The 18245-nt window shown below is 31.4% G+C and overlaps 1 protein-coding gene across 2 annotated transcripts; it reads right to left on the minus strand.

Moving 5' to 3' along the window:
- Window positions 1-496: 496 nt before the first annotated feature.
- Window positions 497-17376, minus strand: LOC135139495 (modular serine protease-like). 2 transcript variants are annotated; one of them, XM_064069752.1, is made up of 13 exons: window positions 17280-17376; window positions 16869-17228; window positions 16694-16787; window positions 16519-16629; window positions 10440-10577; window positions 10086-10388; window positions 9833-10032; window positions 9572-9781; window positions 1378-1533; window positions 1198-1319; window positions 978-1145; window positions 765-927; window positions 497-710 (listed from the first exon to the last, which is right to left on the minus strand). In XM_064069752.1, exons 2-13 carry the CDS (start codon window positions 16915-16917, stop codon window positions 499-501), a joined length of 1926 nt encoding a protein of 641 aa, XP_063925822.1. In that variant the 5' UTR covers window positions 16918-17228; window positions 17280-17376; the 3' UTR covers window positions 497-498. The 2 variants fall into 2 exon arrangements, with proteins under 2 accessions (XP_063925822.1, XP_063925821.1); XM_064069751.1 differs by having other exon boundaries at window positions 16869-17190; window positions 17247-17360.
- Between the last annotated feature and the right edge of the window lie 869 nt (window positions 17377-18245).

The raw sequence follows: 18245 nt of genomic DNA on the forward strand, positions 1-18245 counted from the left end.
GTAACTTTCACCTCAAATAATAATTAATGGTAGTTTGAATATTAGTTGCTAGAAGTATCATTGTTATATTTATCCTAAATTGTTGATTACTTTCGCAAGTTTTAAAGGATTAACCTCAAATAGGGTAATAAATATTTCGTTAAATCATATCTTAGATATTTAATTTCAGTTTGATATTGTCCCATTTTCCCTCATATAAAAATTCTTCTCGATTCTTCAAAATTCTATTGTATTAATCCAAACTTCCCGCCAAAATGAAACATATATGCGCAAAATTTTGAAATCAAATGTCTTAGATCGCTACAAATATTTGAGTATCACAAATTGAAAAACACTAAGAAAAGATAACCCTAAATTAAAGTAACTGGATGGTAATACTGCAATTATTACGATAGTGTGGCGGCAAATTTAAATGTGAACTACGCAATATGCTGACACGTAGCGACAGCGGCGCGAAGGGCGTCTCCTTGTTAAGAGGACGGTTTAACATAACACATTTTACGCAAACGTTTTATATTTAGCAAGCATTTTCAATATAAAACTGTTAACATAGTTCGAGACTTTCGTATAAAGTCCGTACTTTGAACTGTCACATCCGCTAACATTTTCAGGCGATGTTGGCGCAATACTAACAATTCCAGTGATCCAGTATCTACCATCATGTTTGAATACCAAACCACCACCACTATCACCTCTGCATACCGAAGTTCCTGAAATCACAATTTTTTCTCATTCATAAATCAAAAATGTAATAATTTAAATACCTTTATCTATATAACCAGCGCACATTTTGTCGTGTGTCAGATAAATGTCATAATCTTCCGGTAGCTCGGATCTGCACTGCGACGTATCAACCGCAGGAACTTTGAGTTCTTTCAGAACATCTGAAGGGGCCGAATTTTCAACGGTGAAACCCCATCCGGTCACCTAAAAGCACTAAACGTAGACAAACATCGTCATAAAGTTAGAACATCTACATAACCAATCTCGTTGCGAGCTATATTAAAATTTAGTCCAGCGTCTAAGCACACAGGTTGGACCCTTCGAGAAAGAGTAAAAACTTTCACGGTGACCAAAATGGCAATGTCGCCTAAATAGTTCTGTTTATCGCCTCTGTATTCTTCGGAAATGTGCATGGAATGCAACTGGAAGTTGTATTATTTTTCTACAAATAATGCATAGAAGTGTGATGTGTACCTCAGAGAACTGTGCTTCGGTGTCTCGTTTGTCGTCATGTTTATTGTAATATTTCCCCACGGCCACGAAGTAATTTTCTTTGGATAAGAGTTCGGCATATTGATCCGTTACGCAATGTGCAGCTAAAATTTGAAATTCGTTTTCGAAAAAAATTGAAAATGGAACAGGTAAGTAATTAACCTGTCAGAATGACTCGTTGGTTTAAAAGTGATCCGCCACATATGAGGGCTTTGTCACTTTTTCTGTATAGGGCAACTTGCCACGGGTACTCCCCCTTGGTTACGTTTGTTCCTTCGATAATTAAAGGTGTGGCTTCCACCGTTTTTTGGCCACAAACTAAAATAAACAACAATAATCATGTTACAGACAATAAGTAAACAATTGAAGGAGACTTTACACAATGGTTGGTAATTTTTTCGTAAAAACTGCAAATCAAAACTGTTATTGTAGGTACCTGATATGATTGTTTCTTTTATCATACAACATGTAATCTGAAAAGATCAGTGAGGCCTACTTAAAATTATATAACTTTAAAAGTCATTTACATTTATATAGTTGTACATTTCTACGTTTCTTACAGAGTATAGAAATATTTAAAAGTAAGGGTAGTATATACAGTAGTTAGTTTTGTATTCTTTGGTTTACGTGCTCAGGTAGAATAGAATATCTGATAAGGTCTTTTGTATTCTGAGTAATAACTACATAGATAGATAGATACATTTATTGTATTTGAACACAAATATTTACACTTGTCAATAGAAATGTATTTTATCTAAGTAGGTGTTTATCAGCTGAGTAGAAAGCTTTCTTAATCAAACCTTATTATAAATCAAAATCGTTGTAGTTACTATAATATTGTTCTCTAGTAAGCCATGAAATTTATTTTTAAAATAATGTTGGCAGCACCAACTTGTTCTAGTTGACAGTTGCTCAAATAACTGTACTGCCAATCTCATCAATTTAAATCAACTTTGTCAGGTGTCTGGCCTGTCATGTCAACTTCGTATATCATAGCACAGCATTCCTTTACGGACCAAACGTCATTTTGAAATCAGTGATGCCAAAAGATTTTGTATCATGTTCTACTTTGGTGGAAATTACAAGATCGATAATCGAAATTATTTTAAATTAGTTTGTCTAAATTAAAAGTAGTTTCTTATAATCTTAGGAGTAGCCAGTTTATTGATTTTGTAGAATCCCAGTAGATTTCGTCGTGCTCATTCCACAAAGATAGTGTGTTTATGTTTTCAATTTGAAAATGATTTTTTTAATTCAAAAAATTGCAATTTGCAGGGATAATTCTCGAAAAATGGTAGAAGTTATCACAGAAATGAGACCAAAAGGAACTTCTAGAGGTCGAAACGTATAACAAAATGTCTTTAGTTGAATTTTGAAAATTGTTGAAAATTGGCGAAAATCAGACGGAAAAATTTCGTTTTAGAAAAGTTATCAAAAAATTACCAAAAATATTCTGGAATATAGAATTCGTTGTGCTGATTCCAAAAATATGGGTGCTCCCGGTGCAAGATTTAAACATATTCGGTTTGACAATTTTTTTTTTTTGAACTTCTAAAAATTGCAATATTTCAGTGGGCAATTCTGGGAAAATGGTAAGAGTTATTGAAGAAATAAGTCCGAAACTAACTTGTGGAGGTCGAAATCTATGAAAATGACTATAGTAAATTTTGAAAATTGTTGAAAATTTGCCGAAATGATCATTTCCATTAAAAATTTTGGTTTTGAAAAAGTTGCCTAAAAATTACCAAAACATTTTAGGTTATAGATTTCGTTCTGCTGTTTCTAAAAATAATACGTCTTTATGTTCCTCGTTTAAAATTTAAAAATATTCGGTTTGAAAATATATTTTCTTAAATCCAAAAAAGTGCAATATTTATTCAGATGGCGATTCTGAACTAATGGTTGGAGTTATCGAAGAAATGAGACCCAAACTAATATCTGAAGTTCGAAATATACAAGAAAATATCTTTAGTTAAATTTAGAAAATTGTCGAAAATTTGTGAAAATTTACAAAACAAAATTTTGATTTTGAAAAAATTGGCGAACAATTCTCAAAAAAATCTGGGATATAGATTTTGTCGTGGTCATTCTAAGAGCATGACGTGTTTATTTGTACTATTTTTATTTCAAGATTTAAAAATATTCAGTTCAAAAATAATGTTTTTTAAGCTCATAAAATGCAATATTTCACTAGATGATTCTGGAAAAATGGTAGGACTTATCAAAGAAATGAAGCCGAAGGTAGTTTTTGGAGGTCGAAACCTATAAAAAATGTCGTTTGATAAATTTCGAAAATTGTCGAAAATTTTCATAAGGTTTGGTAGTGATAAAAATTTTGCTTTTGAAAAATTGCCAAAAAATTCCTAAAAAATTCTGGGATATAGATTTCGTGGTACTGGTTCCCAAAAAAAAAATAATAGGTGTTTATGCTCGAGATGCAAAATTTAAAAATATTCGGTTTGAAAAAATATATTTCTTAAACTTCTAAAAATTGCAATATTCCAGTTGGCGATTTTAGAAAAATGGTAGGACCTATCGAAGAAATGAATCCGAAACTAACTTGTGGAGATCGAAAAAAAATTAGTTAAATTTTGAAAATTGTCGGAAAGTTGCCGCAATTTTCATTTTCACTGAAAAATTTCGCTTTTGAAAAAGTAGCGTAAAAACCCCAAAAAATTCTTCTAAAAACTGCAATATTTCAGTGGGCAATTCTGGAAAAATGGTAGGAGCTATTGAAGAAATGAGTCCGAAACTAACTTGTGGAGGTCGAAATCTATGAAAATGACTATAGTTAAATTTTGAAAATTGTTGAAAATTTGCCGAAATGATCATTTTCATTAAAAAATTTTGCTTTTGAAAAAGTTGCCTAAAAATTACCAAAATATTCTAGGTTATAGATTTCGTTGTGCTGTTTCTAAAAACATAACGTCTTTATGCTCCTGGCTCAAGATTTAAAAATACTCGGTTTGAGAATATATTTTCTTAAACCCAAAAAATTGCAATACTTCATATGGCGATTCTTCAAAAATGGTTGGAGCTATCGAAGAAATGAAGTCAAAACTAACACCTAGAGGTCGAAATATACGAGAAAATATCTTTAGTTAAACGTTAAAAATTGTGGAAAATTGGTCGAAATTTTCAAAATACAATTTTGATTTTGAAAGTTGTGAAACAATTTTCTAAAAATTCTGTGATATAGATTTCGTCGTGCTGACTCCAAAAATGCAATCATGCTCGAGGTGCAAGATTAAAAAATATTCGCTTTGAAAAAGTATATTTTTTAAACCCCTAAAAATTGCAGTATTTCAGTTGGCGATTCTAGAAAAGTGGTAGGAGCTATCGAAGAAATAAACCCGAAACTAAGTTGTGGAGATCGAAATCCATAAGACAATGTCTTTAGTTAAATTTTGAAAAGTGTCGAAAATTTGCCGAAATTTTCATCTTCATTGAAAAATTTGCTTTTGAAAAAGTAGCCTACAAATTAGCTGGATATGGATTTTATTCTGCTGTTTCTAAAAATGTAACGTTTTATGCTCCAAACTGACTTCTGGAGGTCAAAATCTGTAAAAATATCTTTAGTTAAATTTCGAAAACTGTCGAAAATTCTCCAAAATAAAAAAAAAATGCTTTTGAAAAAGTTGCCCAAAAATTCTCAAAAAAATCTGGAATATGATTTCGTTGTGCTGATTCTAAAAACAGTGGGTGTTTATGCCAAAGGTTAAAGATTTTATAATATTCGATTTGAAACATTTTTTTTAACTCTTGAAGATTGAAATATTTCAGTCTGCCATTCAGGAAAAATGATAGGAGTTGTCGAAGAAATGAATCCAAAACTGACTTCTGGAGGTCGAAATCTATAAAAAGAATTCTTGGTTAAATTTCGAAAGTTGTCGAAAATTATCCGAAATTTTCATTAATGTTTGTAGTGAAAATTTGGCTTTTGAAAAGTTGCCAAAAAATTCCCAAAAAATTCTGGGATATAGATTTCGTCATGCTGATTACAAAAATATAGAATGTTTATGCTCCCGCCGCAAGATTTAAAAATATTCGGTGTAATTTTTTTTAATCAAAAAAATCTCGTTATTTCGCTGCGTTATTCTGGAAAAATTATACGGGCTACCACAGAAATGACAGCGCAAATAACTTGTGGAGGTCCAAATATGTAAGAAAATGTATGTAGTTAAATTTCGAAAATGCCAACAATTTCTCGAATAAAAAAAAAATTTGCTTTTGAAAAAATTGCCCAAAAATTCTCGGTGTAATTTTTTTTTAATCAAAAAAATATCGTTATTTCGCTGCGTTATTCTGGAAAAATTATACGGGCTACCACAGAAATGACAGCGCAAATAACTTCTGGAGGTCCAAATATGTAAGAAAATATATGTAGTTAAATTTCGAAAATGTTAAAAATTCCTCGAATTTAAAAAAAAATTTTGCTTTTGAAAAAGTTGCCCAAAAATTCTCAAAAAAATCTGGAATATGATTTCGTTGTGCTGATTCTAAAAACAGTGGGTGTTTATGCCATAGGTTAAAGATTTTATAATATTCGATTTGAAACATTTTTTCTAACTTTTAAAAATTGAAATATTTCAGTGTGCCATTCAGGAAAAATGATAGGAGTTGTCGAAGAAATGAATCCAAAACTGACTTCTAGAGGTCGAAATCTATAAAAAGTATTCTTGGTTAAATTTCGAAAATTGTCGAAAATTAGCCGAAATTTTCATTAGGGTTGGTAGTGAAAATTTGGTTTTTGAAAAGTTGCCAAAAAATTCCCAAAAAATTCTGGGATATAGATTTCGTCATGCTAATTACAAAAATATAGAATGTTTATGCTCCCGCTGCAAGATTTAAAAATACTCACTGTAATTTTTTTTAATCAAAAAAATCTCATTATTTCGCTGCGTTATTCTGGAAAATGATACGAGCTACGACAGAAATGAGAGCATAAATAACTTGTGGAGGTTCAAATATGTAAGAAAATATATGTAGTTAAACTTCGAAAATTGTCAAAAATTCCTCGAGTTAAAAAAAAATTGCTTTTGAAAAAGTTGCCCAAAAATTCTCAAAAAAATCTGGAATATGGTTTCGTTATGCTGATTCTAAAAACAGTGGGTGTTTATGCCACAGGTTAAAGATTTTATAATATTAAAAACTGAAATATTTCAGTGTGCCGTTCAAGAAAAATGATAGGAGTTGTCGAAGAAATGAATCCAAAACTGACTTCTGGAGGTCGAAATCTATAAAAAGTATTCTTGGTTAAATTTCCAAAAATTGTCGAAAATTAGCCGAAATTTTCATTAGGGTTGGTAGTGAAATTTTGGTTTTTGAAAAGTTGCCAAAAATTCCCAAAAAAATCTGGGATATAGATTTCGTCGTGCTGATTCCAAAAATATAGAATGTATATCCTCCCCATGGAAGAATTAAAAATATTCGGTGTGATTTCTTTTAAATCAAAAAAATCTCATTATTTCGCTACGTAATTCTGGAAAAATTATACGAGCTACCACAGAAATGACAGCGCAAACAACTTGTGGAGGTCCAAATATGTAAGACAATGTATGTATGTAGTTAAATTTCGAAAATTGTCAAAAATTCCTTGAATAAAAAAAAAATAGCTTTTGAAGCTCTCGGTGCAAGATTTAAAAATGTACGGTTTGAAAATGATTTTTTTTTATCTAAAAAATTTCAATGTTTCATTGGGCAATTCTGGAACCATGATTGAACCAACCTATCGAAGAAATGAGGCCGAAACTATAACTTGAAGTTGTCGAAATCTATTAGAAAACGTCTTTGGTTAAATTTTGAATATTGTCGAAAATTGGCCGAAATTTTCATTTTTGAAAAATTTTGTTCCCAAAATTTTTAGGTATCAAATTGATGCTAATTCCAAAAATAACGCATGTTTATGCTCATATTAATCGTAGTTAACTAATTAGCACAATCTATAATTTATTATAAGCATGGTTGGAAATTAGTGATTTTTGTCTTGAGCTCAATAATTCAATGGATTCCCAGAAAACTGGGTTTTATATCCTTGACTTTAGTTGTAAAAAATCGACGAAATCTTCATTTATGACATCTTTGAATTCAAACAAATTCTTATCAAATTATCAATATTCGTTTCTTTGTTCTTGGAACATAGTGATTAAGAAAACACTTTTCTGCGAAGTGCGAACTACTCGTATTTTTGTGGGTTTCTAAAAAGATAAATAATCATAATAACCTCATCATCAATTCCTTATATGTTTTAAGTATTTTAGCCAATAACAACAATTTGTATGACGAGCACTAATTTTTCAGAATTTCCAAAACACAGACATATGAGTTACCGGCAGCATTTCAAAAAATTATGGTTGCCTAAAATGTAAAGAGTACACACGCTATTGTTTTCCGCGGAGTTCGGCTATAGGGGAAAGGTGCCTAAAATGATCCCCCTAAGGGAGAAATTCTTTAAAAAATACAAATTATTATTATTCATGTAAAACTGTAGCATTATTTGTAAGAACATTGATTTATTTAGGTAACAGTATAAGCCAATTGGTGATTCGATAATTATAAAAAAAGTTATTAAAGTTTTTCCAGGACCTTACAAAAGGATCATTTTAGGCATCCCCATAGGTAAAATGATCCCTCGGCATGGGCATAATGATCCCTTTGAATTTTGACCATAAAGGGACAGCATCAACAAGAAAAATCAAATCATGACATAACTGATAAATATTTTATTTCAAAAATTACCAAAAAAATAAATTCTTAAAAAAAAATATACAAAAAAAGTTTGAAAAGCACCGAAAATACGGGGTGTATAATTTCTGGAAGAGTTTGAGACAATACTTTAGTCATCAGTACGTGCTAAGATAAAACTGAATTTGGTAAATGACATACACTCTAAGAAAAAAGAGGGTGGGTGGGTGGGGTTCGTAAGTGCTAAGATAAGACTGAATTTGGCAAATGATATAGCCTTTAAGAAAAGAGAGGGCGGGTGGGCGGGTCTACTAACTGCTAAGATAAAACTGAATTTGGCAAATGACATACACTCTAAGAAAAAAGAGGGTGGGTGGGTGGGTCCACTAACTGCTAAGATAAAACTGAATTTGGCAAATGATATACCCTCCAAGAAAAGAGAGGGTGGGTGGGTGGGGCTAATACTTGCTAATATAAAACTGATTTTGACAAATGAGATACCCTTTAAGAAAAGTGACGGCGGGTGACTGGGATTAGTACCTCTTAAGACTGAGAATTTCCCAAAAATAGAACACGAAAATCCCTAAAATTCTTTTAAATTATTTAAATTTCCCCGTCTTAAGAGGTACTAGCTCCACCCACCCTCCCTCTCCTCTCTTAGAGGGTATTTCATTTGCGAAAATCAGTTTTATTTTAGCAGGTAGTAGGTGGGTGGGGCTAGTAACTGCTAAGATATAACTGGTATTGGCAAATGGTATTCCCTCGAATAAACTAATGGGTGGGTGGGCGGGGTTAGAGGATATGTCATCTGCAAAAATCAGTCTTATCTTAGCAGGTAGTAGCCCCGCCCACCCACCCTCTCTTTTCTTGGAGGATATGTCATTTGCGAAAATCAATCTCATCTTATTAGGTACTAGCCCTCTAACAAGATAAAGGGCGGATGGGCCGAGCTAGTGCTTGGCAAGATAAGGCTGATGTTGGCAAATAACATACATTCTAAGAAAATAACGGGCGGGTGGGTGGGGTTAGTACTTGCTAAAATAAAACTGATATTGGCAAATGGTATTCCCTCAAAGAAAATAAAGAGTAGGTGGGCGGCCTCTCTTTTCTTAGAGGGTATATGATTTGCAAAAATCAATTTTATCTTAGCAGGTACTAGCCCCGCCCAATGATCCGGGATCATTTTGCCTCAAGAAAAAGGGATCATTTCGCCTTAGGTAGCATATCCGCATTCAAAAATTGTAAACTAACCTTCAATTTTTACATGCGGTAAAAAGATCATAACTAACGTACGACTGAAATGTATCTAATTCTGTCAAAACAACTACCACCGCTATAAGACCTTTCAAATGGAAGTAATGGACTTTTAAAATATATCTTATCTTAGATCAGAGGTGCTTATTTTACATATTTTGGCACAAAACTGTGCAGAATACACAGAACGCCATCAAACTTTCAGAAGGTACTAATTACAGAGCGCTTAATCAAATGACAGTCATGTTTGGTAGATGGAGCCACAAATTTTCTTACAATTGATGGGGATCATTTGACCTGAGGGGATCATTTTAGGCACTTTTCCCCTATAATTGGATAAATGTGGTGTAAAGTGGGTTTATGACCCCAAAGATTCAACTATTAATACATGTGTTAACACAATACCTTCAAAACTAACCTGGTTCACATTTCGGCTCCCTCTGATCCCAGTTACCATCCTGACATATATGCACCGGTTTCCTGTTTAACCCAAAGTCTTCATAAAAAGACGCACACTTGAACTTAGCAAGAGTACCATCAATGGCTTCCGTGCAGTTCTGCGTTTGCTTATTTTGATAAATACAGGTAACATTTAAATTTGGTGTACTATTTCGAACCGGACAGACTTCTGCAACAAAAACGAAACAATAAAGAGCATAAAACCAACGAAACACTTTACTCTGACAACGACCAACATTTGCCGACCATTCCCCACCTCTGCAATACAAGGTAATGTTACCATCCAATAGATAACCCTTGTCACATTCCACGTTGAGAATAGTCCCTTGGGTGACCACCGATCCAGGTGACAGTGTATTCCCTACCCCAAAAATCGACCAGTGCCCAGAACCTGGATGAGCTGGTAAAACGCAGCTACCCCTAAATCAAACAACGTCGTCAAAGTCGACACAGACGTCACGTTGACAACATACGGTGCTGCTGAAGGAGGTCGCGGCGTTGGTGATGGCTGTGATGGAGGAGGTTGTCCTGGTGCTGCATTGATGGTACAAAGACTTGGAGCTTCATCTGATCCGTCGAAACAGTCAACTACTCCATTACACTCAGCGTTTTGAACAGTACATGCTCCATAATCACACTTGTACTTTGTACCGGGACACTCAACATCAAAACAAGTGGCTTTAATTTCGTCAGTCTGGTCAATACAATCTGCTTTACCATCGCACTTGAACTGTTTGTTGATGCACTGACCTGAACTGCATCTGAACTCGTTGTCGCTGAAATGTACACATTAGAAGGACGTTTTGAGAAGTGGCTGTGGTTTTTACGTGCAGACGTTGACGATTTCGTTGGCTTTTGGACAGCTGGATTCGTCCGAGTTGTCGGCACAGTCGGAAACTCCGTTGCATTGCAGTTCTTTTTTAATGCAGGCGCCGTAATTGCAAGTGAACAAGAAGGAAGCGCACCTGTAGATGTTGTAGAAATTAGTGATAAAGAATTACTAATTGGAAAGAATAAACAACTCAGTGAACAGCTATAGGCTGTAGTTTTCGACGTCCTTCAGTCGCATCAGCACTACACATTTCATTGGAGTGTATTTTTTGTCAATTTTTTGACATTTATCGATGTGGTTTGGTCACCGACATGCTAAATTTTTGCCAAGACCGACTCGATTACAAATTATGTTGCGCGTCCGATACATAACCGATGATCATTTGAAAAAGAGAGCGAATTATATGCAGTTTGCATATCTACTGCATCTATTGTCGGTTTGAGTTAATACATATGCATATTTGTGTGTTTTACTATGTCAGTTGAAAAAAAATCGAAACTACCTATTTTCTAAAATCTGAAATTAGGCCTGCTATTGTCATAGCCACCATTTCTTACAGGTCGCCGCAAATGGTTTATTTGGGGGCATTATTGCACATTCTTTTATTGGTTGCGTTTCCTCAATTAACCATAAAAAAGATATTAATGTACTGATTAGCTACAAAAGTAGATCCACAGTATTTTATATATTTGAAATTGGTCTTATGTTTCTTGGGTTTCTCGTATACTTTTTGGATTATTTATTTTTTGGAATGTTTGGATTTTCGGGATATATTAAATTTTTTGGAATTTTGGAATTATTGGATTTCTCAAGTTTTTTTTTTATTTAGTCGATATTTTCGATTTTTTAGGTTTTTTGGATTTCTTGGGTATTTTGGATTCTTTGAAATCTTCGGATTTCTCGGATTTTTCGGATTCTTTGTATTCTTGGGATTTTTTGGATCTTTGAATCTTCTAGATATTTCGATCTTTTGCATCGTTGGATCCTTCAGTTTTTATTTTTTTTTTTACTTTTTGGATAATTTTTATTTTTTCGTTTTATTTATCTTCTGATTATTCAGTTTTTTTAATTTTTTGAGTTTCTTGGTTTTCTTGGATTTTTTAATTTCTTAGATTTTTTTAATTCTTCAATTATTGGATTCTTTGGATTTTTTTGGACCTTTCAAACTTTCCAAATTTTCAGATCGTTCGAATCTTTCGGATCTTTGGGACTCTATGGATTTTTTGATAATTCTTATTTTTTTTTCATTTTCTGATTTTTTGGAGTTTTGGGATATTTTCAATTTTTTCGATTTTTTAATATTATTCGATATCTTGAGTTTTTAAGATTCTTGGATTTTTTATATTGTTGATATTTTTTAAATTCCTTAGCTTCTGGGTTTTTTACATTTTTTTAGATATTTCCGATTTTTTGGATTTCTTGCATGGTTCGGATTTCTCGGATTTTTCGGATTCTTTGGATTCTTGACATTTTGTTATTTTTTTGGATTTTTTTGTTTTATTTATTTTCTGTTTTTTGGTTTTTGGTGAAAATTTCGAATTTTTTTTAATTATTGGAATTATTGGATCTATCGAGTTTTTTAATTTTTTGAGTTTCTTGCTTTTGGACTTTTTAATCTCTCTGATTTTTAGGTTTCTATAATTTTTTGGATATTTTCGATTTTTTTGGGTTTTTGGATTCCTTGGATACTTTGGATTCCTCGGATTTTTTGAACCGTTGAATTTTATGGATAATTTTATCTTTTAGATCTTTCGAATTCTTTGGATCTTCGGAATTTTTCGGATTTTTAAACTTTTTTGATACATTTTATTTTTTGTTTTATTCATGTTCTTATTTTTGATTTTTTTTGTATTTTAGGGATATTGTCGATTTTTTAAATTCATCGATTTTTCATTTTTTGAATTCTTTGGACCTTTCGATCTTTTGGATCTTTGGGACTTTTTGTTTTTTTTTGTTATTTTAATTTTTTCTTCGTTTGCTGATTTTTTGTATTTTTCAGATATTTGAGAAATTTTCAATTTTTTGGATTTTTGGATTTCGTAGGTTTTTTTTAGTTTTCTGGGTTTCCTGGATTTTTCATATTTTTGGATTCTCTTATTTATCGGATTTTTCGTGTTTTTCAGATTTTTCGGATCTTTCGGATTTTTCGGGTTTATCGGATTATAGACCAATAATAAACCGATAAGACAAAATTATTTAAGACTTTCTTCGATTGTTCAATTTCCTCGATTTTGAAAATTTTTTATTTTTCCATTTTTTAATTTCTGAGTTTTTTGGATTTTTGGATCCTTTAGATTCTTTGACTTTTTTGGACTTTTCGATCTTTCGGATCTTTGGAACTTATTTGATTTTTTCATAGTTTTAATTTTTTTTCATTTTCTGATTTTTTGGATTTTTGGGATGTTTGAAAATTTTTGGATTTTTAGATTTCGTAAGTTTTTTTAGTTTTCTGGGTTGCCTGAATTTTTTGGATTTTTTGGATTTTTTTATTAATCGGATTTTTCTGGTTTTTCAAATTTTTCGGATTTTTCGGATTTTTCCCATCTTTCGGATTTCTCAGGTTTATCGGATTATAGACCCATAATAAACCGACAAGACAAAATTATTTAAGGTTTTCTTTGATTGTTTAATTTCTTGGATTTTTAAATTTTTCGATTTTTTAATTTCTGAGTTTTTTGGACTTTTCGATCTTCCGGAGCTTTGGAAATTTTTGGATTTTTTCATAGTTTTAATTTTTTGTTTTTTTTTTTTTCATTTTCTGATTTTTTGAATTTTTGGGATACATATTTGAAATTTTTGGGATGTTTTGAATTTTTAGATTTCTTGAGTTTTTTCAATTTTCTGGGTCTCTTGGATTTTTTATTTTTTCTTGTTTTTTTTGTCGGATTTACTCAGTTTATTGAATTTTTGGATTTATCACATTTTTTGGATTTTTTTTTATTTATGGGATTTTTCGAGTTTTTCAGATTTTTTGGATCCTCGAATTTTTCGGGTTTTTCGGGTTTTTACAGTTTTTCGGATTATAGACCAATAATAAACCGATAAGCAACATTTATTTAAGGGTTTCTTGGATTTTTTAAATTCTTCGATTTTTCGTTTTTTTTTCATTTCTTGAATTTTTTGGATTTTTTGATTCTTTGGATCGTTTGAATTCTTTGGACCTTTCGATTTTTCGGATCTTTGGGATTTTCTGGATTTTTTTGATAATTTTTTTTGTTTTTTTTTTATTTTCTGATTTTTTGATTTTTAAATTCTTGGGGTATTTTCAATGTCTTGGCTTGTTGTATTTTTTTCAGTTTTTTCAGTTTTCTAGGGTTTTTGGATTCATTAAATTTTATAGATTTTTCAGGTTTTTCAGATTTTTCGGATTATAGACCAATAATAAACCGATAAGACAAGATTTATTTAAGGGTTCCGTTTGGCGAAAGTTTTTTCAATTTTCTGGGTCTCTTGGATTTTTTATTATTATTTTTTTTTTGATTTTTTTGTCAGATTTACTCAATTTATTGGATTTTTGGATTAATCACATTTTATGGATTTTTTTTGGATTTATGTGATTTTTCGGATTTTCAGAGTTTTTCGGATTATAGACCAATAATAAACCGAGAAGCCACAATTATTTAAGGTTTTCTTTGATTGTTTAATTTGTTGGATTTTTAAATTTTTCGATTTTTCGATTTTTTAATTTCTGAGTTTTTTGGATTTTTGGATCCTTTAGAATCTTTGAATTCTTTGAACTTTTGGATCTCTCGGATCTTTGGAACTTTTTGGATTTTTTCGTAGTTTTAATTTTTTGTTTTTTTTTTTTCATTTTCTGAATTTTTGGATTTTTGGGATATTTGAAATTTTTGGGATTTATTTAATTTTTGGATTTCTTAAGTTTTTTCAATTTTCTGGGTCTCTTGGATTTTTTATTTTTTCTTGTTTTTTTTTGTTGGATTTACTCAATTTATTGAATTTTTGGATTTATCACATTTTTTGGATTTATGGGATTTTTCGGGTTTTTCGGATTTTTCGGATATTTCGCAATTTTCGGATCATTCGGATTTTTCGGGTTTTTTGGATTGTTAGAGTTTTTCGGATTATAGACCAATAATAAACCGATAAGCAAAATTTATTTAACGGTTTCTTGGACTTTTCAATTTTTCTAATTTTTAGGTTTCTTTAATTTTTTGGATATTTTCGATTTTTTGGGTTTTTTGGATTTCTTGGATACTTTGGATTCCTCGGATTCTTGGGATTCTTTGGATTCTTTGAATTCTTGGGATTTTTTGGACCTTTGAATTTTTTGGATCTTTGGATCTTTGGATAATTTTATCTTTTAGTTAGATTTTTCGAATTTTTTGGATCTTCGGAATTTTTCGGATTTTTAAACTTTTTTGATAAATTTTATTTTTTGTTTTATTCATGTTCCTATTTTTGAATTTTTTGTATTTTTGGGATATTGTCGATTTTTTGAATTGGAGAAATTTTTGAATTTCTTGAGTTTGTGTTATTTTTTGAGTTTCTTGATTTTTTTGGATTTTTTAATTTTTAAACTCATCGATTTTTCATTTTTTGAATTATTTGGACCTTTCGATCTTTTGGATCTTTGGGACTTTTTGTTTTTTTGTTATTTTAATTTTTTTCTTCGTTTGCTGATTTTTTGTATTTTTCCGATATTTGAGAAATTTTCAATTTTTTGGATTTTTGGATTTCGTAAGTTTTTTTAGTTTTCTGGGTTTCCTGAATTTTTCATATTTTTTGGATTTTTTTATTTATCGAATTTTTCGCATCTTTCGGATTTTTCGGGTTTACCGGATTATAGACCAATAATAAACCGATAAGACAAAATTATTTAAGGCTTTCTTTATTTTTAAATTTTTCTATTTTTTAATTTCTGAGTTTTTTGGATTTTTGTATCCTTTAGATTCTTTGAATTCCTTGCACTTTTCGATCTTTCGGATCTTTGGAACTTATTGGATTTTTTCATAGTTTTAATTCTTTGTTTTTTTTTTCATTTTCTGATTTTTTGGATTTTTGGGATATTTGAAATTTTTGGGATGTTTGAATTTTTGGATTTTTTAAGTTTTTTCAATTTTCTGGGTCTCTTGGATTTTTATTTTTTCTTGTTTTTTTTTGTCGGATTTACTCAGTTTATTGAATTTTTGAATTTATCACATTTTTTGGATTTTTTTTTGGATTTATGGGATTTTTCGAGTTTTTCAGATTTTTCGGATCCTCGAATTTTTCTGGTTTTTCGGGTTTTTACAGTCTTTCGGATTATAGACCAATAATAAACCGATAAGCAACATTTATTTAAGGGTTTCTTGGATTTTTTAAATTCTTCGATTTTTCGTTTTTTTTTTCATTTCTTGAATTTTTTGGACTTTTTCATTCTTTGGATCGTTTGAATTCTTTGGACCTTTCGATTTTTCGGATCTTTGGGATTTTCAGGATTTTTTTGATAATTTTTTTGTTTTTTTTTTATTTTCTGATTTTTTGATTTTTAAATTCTTGGGATATTTTCAATGTTTTGGCTTGTTGTATTTTTTTCAGTTTTTTTAGTTTTCTAGGGTTTTTGGATTCATTAAATTTTATAGATTTTTCAGGTTTTTCAGATTTTTCGGATTATAGACCAATAATAAATCGATAAGACATGATTTATTTAAGGGTTCCGTTTGGCGAAAGTCTAAGAACATCTGAACACCTTTTTGGGTTTTTCTGGTATTTTTCTACATAAATGTACGTAAAAATTTGTTTATTGCGGTTTACTATAGCCAGTTTAATTAAGACAGAGTCTTAAGTCATGAAAGTTTAATTAGGTACATATCGACTGAGCATACAATATTTCATACTGGATATATTAGCATACAATATTTAATAAAGTCCTATTATTATTATTATTATTATTATTATATTGACAAGTAAAGATGGGGAGAATAATTTGAGAAAATATTTCTCAGTCATTCATAACTGGACATTGAAGAAGGCGAATGATAGTAAATTTTTTGAAAAATGCCCAAAGTCAAAATATTTTTTTACGCGGAACATTTTGAGCAAATAAAAAATTTTAATTACTAGTTCAGACTTACTGGATTCTTTTACAGGCATCGGTTTCGTCGCTTCCGTCTTTGCAGTCTTTATGGCCGTTACACTCATAGCTTCCATCGACGCACTCACCAGAGTTGCAAGGAAAACTTGGTCTAGAATTTTTTTTTGAGAACATACATTTTTTTTTCAGATCAAGGAGATTCAGTGTGAACTTACAAAGCGAACGGTAAGTCTTCAGGGCAAGATGTTTCTCGACGCACTCTGGTGTAGTTATTTACAGAAAAACTCAACCCATTGCTGACTTGAGCGGCTGGAAGAAATTAAAAAAGTTTGGTTTGTGTGCGTGCAAAAGTGACCATCATGGCGAACAGAGTTGTTTGCCTCGACTTACCTGTTATAGTCAAACAAAGCACGTGCACTAAAGTTCGCACGCTACACATTTTCTAAATTCACACACTACAATACAATGTCACTGCATGATTATACAATTTGCCACTTGCCAGTTTTACATGGAATTTTGTTTGAGCGTTATCGCTGGGGATTCACGTCTAAGTTTGTCTTGTTTTGTTGGGATAACTGAGGGACAGTTGACCTCTGCAAGTTTCGATAATACCCATCCACGTATATCATTTGTTCAAGGTTTATTCTTGTCCAATTAATGGGAGATTAATGTAAACATTACCATCGGCATTAAGTTTTGGTACTGCTGAGTGCTAAAATTAGTCAAATTACGTACGAAATGTATAGGTACCTACAAGAAAAGTGTTACGAGTGTATAAATGCCGGTGACCTTTTTGTTTACCAGTACAACAAGAGGAGTTGAAACTTTGATTATTATGCGAGTTGCACACTATGTTTTTGCTAAGACCGTCTTTACCAACTGTTGAAAATATTTCAGCTATGTTACTGACAGTTCTAGAGCAGAGTTAAGTAATACAGCCGCTGGGATTACCGTCTTTGTGGTGGCAATACCCATCTTGTGTCTACTTATTGCTAAATAGTTTAGGTAATATTTCTCTGTACTCTCATATTTTGCGTGTCACTCAATCTCTGCTTGGTATTTTAGTGTATAAAAAGGGTAACATTAGACAAGCTTTTTCCTTTCAGGAGTCTACGTTTAAACAAAGTTAAGAAGATAGTGTAACGTGAAACACCCTGTATACCTCAGTTTTACAAAATAAATCACAAAATTTTCTACTATACACGTAAAAATTAGCTATAGAGTGATTTAAGTACTGTTTCAGTTGATACGATTCATTGTGGACTTGAAAAACGGACTTTAATATTTTCTTACAGGTTCAATTGTTTGTTTCAGGTCTGATTATTCTCTTTCAGGTTTAATAATGTTTTTGCGGCTTGAATTCGAACATTATTTATTCTCGAAGGCGCGGGGGTTAACATTATTTGGGCTTATTTCACAATTGTTTTTACTTCTCCACTTTGCATCTGAACGCATTCCACTTCTGTTGGCCGAATTTTGAATGTTTGACGGGTTTTAAAAATTTTGGCGGGATCTTTGCATTAGCACAACGTCTTCGAATGACTTTTGGATTAAGATGTTGTGTTTCAGCAATTGGTTTTAAATATAACATAAATTATAATACTCCTAATGAATAAATAAATCGATGCGTATATGCAACCAAATATACACGCTTTTGATCATACTTGGAGAAAATGCACCAATGTTTCAAAATTTACATCAAAGTTTTTTGTCTTTCGAAAATGACCAAAGAATTTCTTTAATTTCCTTTACTGACTTAGAATTTGG

This window comes from Zophobas morio, unplaced genomic scaffold (genome assembly GCF_036711695.1).
Source record: "Zophobas morio isolate AGI-343-1 ecotype UQ-CSIRO unplaced genomic scaffold, CSIRO_AGI_Zmor_V1 ptg000031l, whole genome shotgun sequence".
NCBI classification, from domain to species: Eukaryota; Metazoa; Arthropoda; class Insecta; order Coleoptera; family Tenebrionidae; genus Zophobas; species Zophobas morio.

Excerpts from the sequence above, each read along its gene's own strand:
- LOC135139495 (XM_064069752.1), bottom strand. The coding sequence starts at position 16,917 with ATGTGTAGCGTGCGAACTTTAGTGCACGTGCTTTGTTTGACTATAACA. Across the intron at positions 16,788-16,868 it reads GCTTTGTTTGACTATAACAG|CCGCTCAAGTCAGCAATGGG; the intron begins GTAAGTCGAGGC and ends AATTTCTTCCAG. Across the intron at positions 10,578-16,518 it reads GATGCCTGTAAAAGAATCCA|GTGCGCTTCCTTCTTGTTCA; the intron begins GTAAGTCTGAAC and ends CAACATCTACAG.